General features: G+C 37.8%; 1 protein-coding gene across 1 annotated transcript; it reads left to right on the forward strand.

Annotated features, from left to right (window-relative positions):
- The first annotated feature begins 519 nt into the window (after window positions 1–519).
- Window positions 520–2,875, forward strand: LOC308686554 (nicotinamide N-methyltransferase-like). Its single transcript, XM_081394989.1, has 3 exons — window positions 520–808; window positions 878–1,085; window positions 2,234–2,875. Exons 1-3 carry the CDS (start codon window positions 649–651, stop codon window positions 2,658–2,660), a joined length of 795 nt encoding a protein of 264 aa, XP_081251115.1. The 5' UTR covers window positions 520–648; the 3' UTR covers window positions 2,661–2,875.
- The last annotated feature ends 555 nt before the right edge of the window (window positions 2,876–3,430 follow it).

Below are 3,430 nucleotides of genomic sequence, written 5' to 3' on the forward strand. Positions count from 1 at the left end.
CTGGCAAAGGCAAGTTTCAAATCAGCGCTTCTCCGGGAGACTAGCGCTAAATTAATCCGCTAGTTTAGCGCCATCTGCTGTTCTAGAAGAGGAAGTTGCTCAACTGCATTTGTGAGAAAATCGAGCCGAGAGATCTCATAAGCCAAGTGTCACACAATCATAAACAGATATGCATTTGTATGCACTAGATTTGGTAGGCCTATTTGTTCAAAGGTTACATGCAATTTGTAGGATGGTTTGTATTTATTTGTGAAGTAGCCTATTATCTTGGCTGATTTATTTATATTTGTAAAACACAATACATATTTGTTTCTCCACTGCATTTTCACTCAAACTGACCTTTGTACTTGCACATTGCTTTCTGTTTGTTTGCGAGTCGAGTTTTCCTTTGCGAAGTAGATCGAGTTTGTTTGCAAAATGCTGAATTTGTTTGTTTAATTAATTATGGCATATAATTCGCTCCATAGCCCCTGCCAGCCCTGTCTGTACGCGCACGTCCTGTCTGTCTAGCGTCAGTTGCGCAAGTCTGGAAATCCCATTTGTGCCTCCTCTGTTTACTGGTCCACTAAGGACCCGTTTTACTCTGAAAAAAAAAACAAAAAAAAAAACTACTGTCGTCGTCAACACATAGGCCTACTTGTTGTAATCATGAGTGAATGCATGAACTTCACTGAGGGAGAGTTCTATCAGCGGCATTTTGATTCGCGTGTATATGTTAAAAATTTCTATTCCTGCCCTCGCGGTCACTCTGACGAGAAGGATTTCCTTACTTTCGTTTTAAGATGCCTTAGCCGAGTTTTCTCCACGGGTAAGGAAGCAAGTCTAAATGTTTTACTTTTCGTAAATAGGTTTAACAACACAAATGTTTGTTTTAAAGGAGAACACAGAGGTCAGAGGCTGGTTGATGTGGGCAGCGGACCATCTATCCACAGCGTCTTGAGCGCGTGCGAACACTACGACGAGATCGTGCTGTCTGATTTCGCTGATAACAATCGAATGGAAATTGAAAAATGGTTGAAAAATCAAGAAGGCTGTTTAGATTGGAATCCTATTTTGCAGCACATCTGTGAACTGGAGGGGAAAAGGTAAGGTTAAATAACCTAGGCTATTTGTGTGTTTTTTCAAAGGCAGTTTTTGGTTTTCTCTAAAGTTTAATTACCTAACAATCCCTAACTTTAATTAACATTGTTATTTTCATCACATTTCAAACTATAGAACCTAACATTATAATAACAGCGGATTAAAGGATTAGTTCACCCCAAAATGAAAATTTCCTAATGATTTACTCACCCCAATGTCATCCAAGATATCCATGTCTTTCTTTCCTCAGTGGGAGAGAAATTATGTTTTTTGAGGAAAACATTTCTGGATTTTTCGTCTAACAATGTATTCCATTGGTTACCATCGTTTTTAAGTCCAAATCAATGCAGTTTCAAAAGTCTCTGAAGTGACTTCAATAGTTCGGATTAAGCTGATCAACAAACGGACAGGGAACTACGTTATCACGTTGAAACGTCATGCCGGCGTCGGCAATTTGAACTACTATTCATATTCATCAGAATGTTATTCATATACTATTCATATTCATATTTACTGAATACTATTACTATATATATGATAGCAAACAATACTATTTGAACTATCCTCCTACGTACGGTCGCATTGTAAACAGTGGGGCGGTACTTCTGCCGGCGCCGGCGTGACCTTTCTACGTGATGATGCGTTTCCCTGTCCGTTTGTTGATCAGCTCAGTCCGAACTATTGAAGGTAAAAAGTCTATAAATTATATATTTTTTAAAAAAATGACCTATCGCTTCGCTAGATAACAGCCTCTTCTTCAGCTGTGATCGCGTCCAGCCCGTTTAAACGCTTCAAAGACGTTTGAAACTGCATTGATTTGGACTTAAAAACGATGGTAACCAATGGAATACATTGTTAGACGAAAAATCCAGAAATGTTTTCCTCAAAAAAACATAATTTCTCTCCCACTGAGGAAAGAAAGACATGGATATCTTGGATGACATTGGGGTGAGTAAATTTTTATATTAGGAAATTTTCATTTTGGGGTGAACTAATCCTTTAACTTGCAGGCTAAATGGCTAATCCATGTGTAAAACTATGTAGGCTATGAAACAAAAAAGCCACATCCATTTTAAAATGACAGAACCAATTCTTCTTGGTATTTTGTTATAATTTATTTATATGGGTGTTCATTCATCTTTTAACTATTCAGCCCATCTGATTTGGAGGCTTCACTTAAGCAACGAGTCAAAAAGGTTTTAAAATGTGATGTCCGGCTGGAGAACCCGTTCCATCCACACACACTGGAACCAGCAGACTGCGTCATCACATCTCTGTGCCTGGAAGCAGCGTGTAAAGACATGCAGACATACCGGCGCGCTTTACATGGGCTGACCAAGCTCCTGCGCCCTGGTGGACTTCTGGTCATGGTAGGTGTTCTGGGTGAGACCTTCTACAAGGTGGACGAACAGTCCTTTTCTTGTCTGAGACTGAGTCAGAGTGATATTGAGGAAGCGCTGCGAGGGTTAGGCCTCTCTGTCCACGAGTTTAACATACTGCCCGTAGAAGACCAGAAGAGCAACTCAGTGTCTGACTTTGAGGCTGTTTTTCATCTTGTGGCGAGAAAACCTTCCGACTGAATTGAGGAATTTATATAATAAAGCAAAATGGGCTGTATCTAAAACTTCAATCCTGTTTTATATAAGCCTATGATTTTTCTTGTTTATTAATGAACAGCACAAGATGAATATGGAATGCATAACTCTTAAAACTATACACACACATATATAATGTTCTTCACTTTATTATGGCTTTTATTTACCAATGAAATAAACATTGGCATACTGTGAAATCAATTTCATGACTTGTGTTCTTTACATAACACACTTTAAAAGAGAGCTTTGCCTTGATGAACCATTTTAAAAACAGAAAGAAACAACATATGGGAAATAACCAACACACTTAAGCCTTGTATTATTTGACCATGGGCTGGTTGAAAATATGACCTACATAAAGCTTGGCCTTGGTGTATTCAGTCATCACTTAATTATTAACAAATATATTGCCATTTAATATGAATCATGTCTGCAAAGTTAATGTGTTACATTTTTACAAGGTGCCGTTGTACACATGTGGCATGCTTCATATAGAGTAGGCATGGAAGGCTCTGAATAACACAAACTCTTAATGAAAACAAAACAAAGAAAGAGCATTAATAAATTCTTTCTCTTTAGCAAAAATCCTTTAATTTAATTATATTTTATAGCTTGTTTTGGGGGTAAGATGTCCCATGCATATATTTTGAAATGACTTAGACTAACTACAGTTTTTTTACGATCGCTATGACAATTTTTTCAATACTTTTAACAGTTTTCCTAAACTCTTAACACAGTCAGAATAACATCCGTCT

Source organism: Scardinius erythrophthalmus, assembly GCF_964197995.2.
Source record: "Scardinius erythrophthalmus genome assembly, contig: HAP1_SCAFFOLD_421, whole genome shotgun sequence".
Taxonomy (NCBI): Eukaryota; Metazoa; Chordata; class Actinopteri; order Cypriniformes; family Leuciscidae; genus Scardinius; species Scardinius erythrophthalmus.

What these genes read in the sequence shown, in the direction of transcription:
- LOC308686554 (XM_081394989.1), top strand. Translation starts at nt 649, where the DNA reads ATGAGTGAATGCATGAACTTCACTGAGGGAGAGTTCTATCAGCGGCAT. An exon ending in TAGCCGAGTTTTCTCCACGG is followed by an intron (nt 809 to 877) that starts GTAAGGAAGCAA and finishes TTTGTTTTAAAG; the next exon opens with GAGAACACAGAGGTCAGAGG. An exon ending in TGTGAACTGGAGGGGAAAAG is followed by an intron (nt 1,086 to 2,233) that starts GTAAGGTTAAAT and finishes TTAACTATTCAG; the next exon opens with CCCATCTGATTTGGAGGCTT.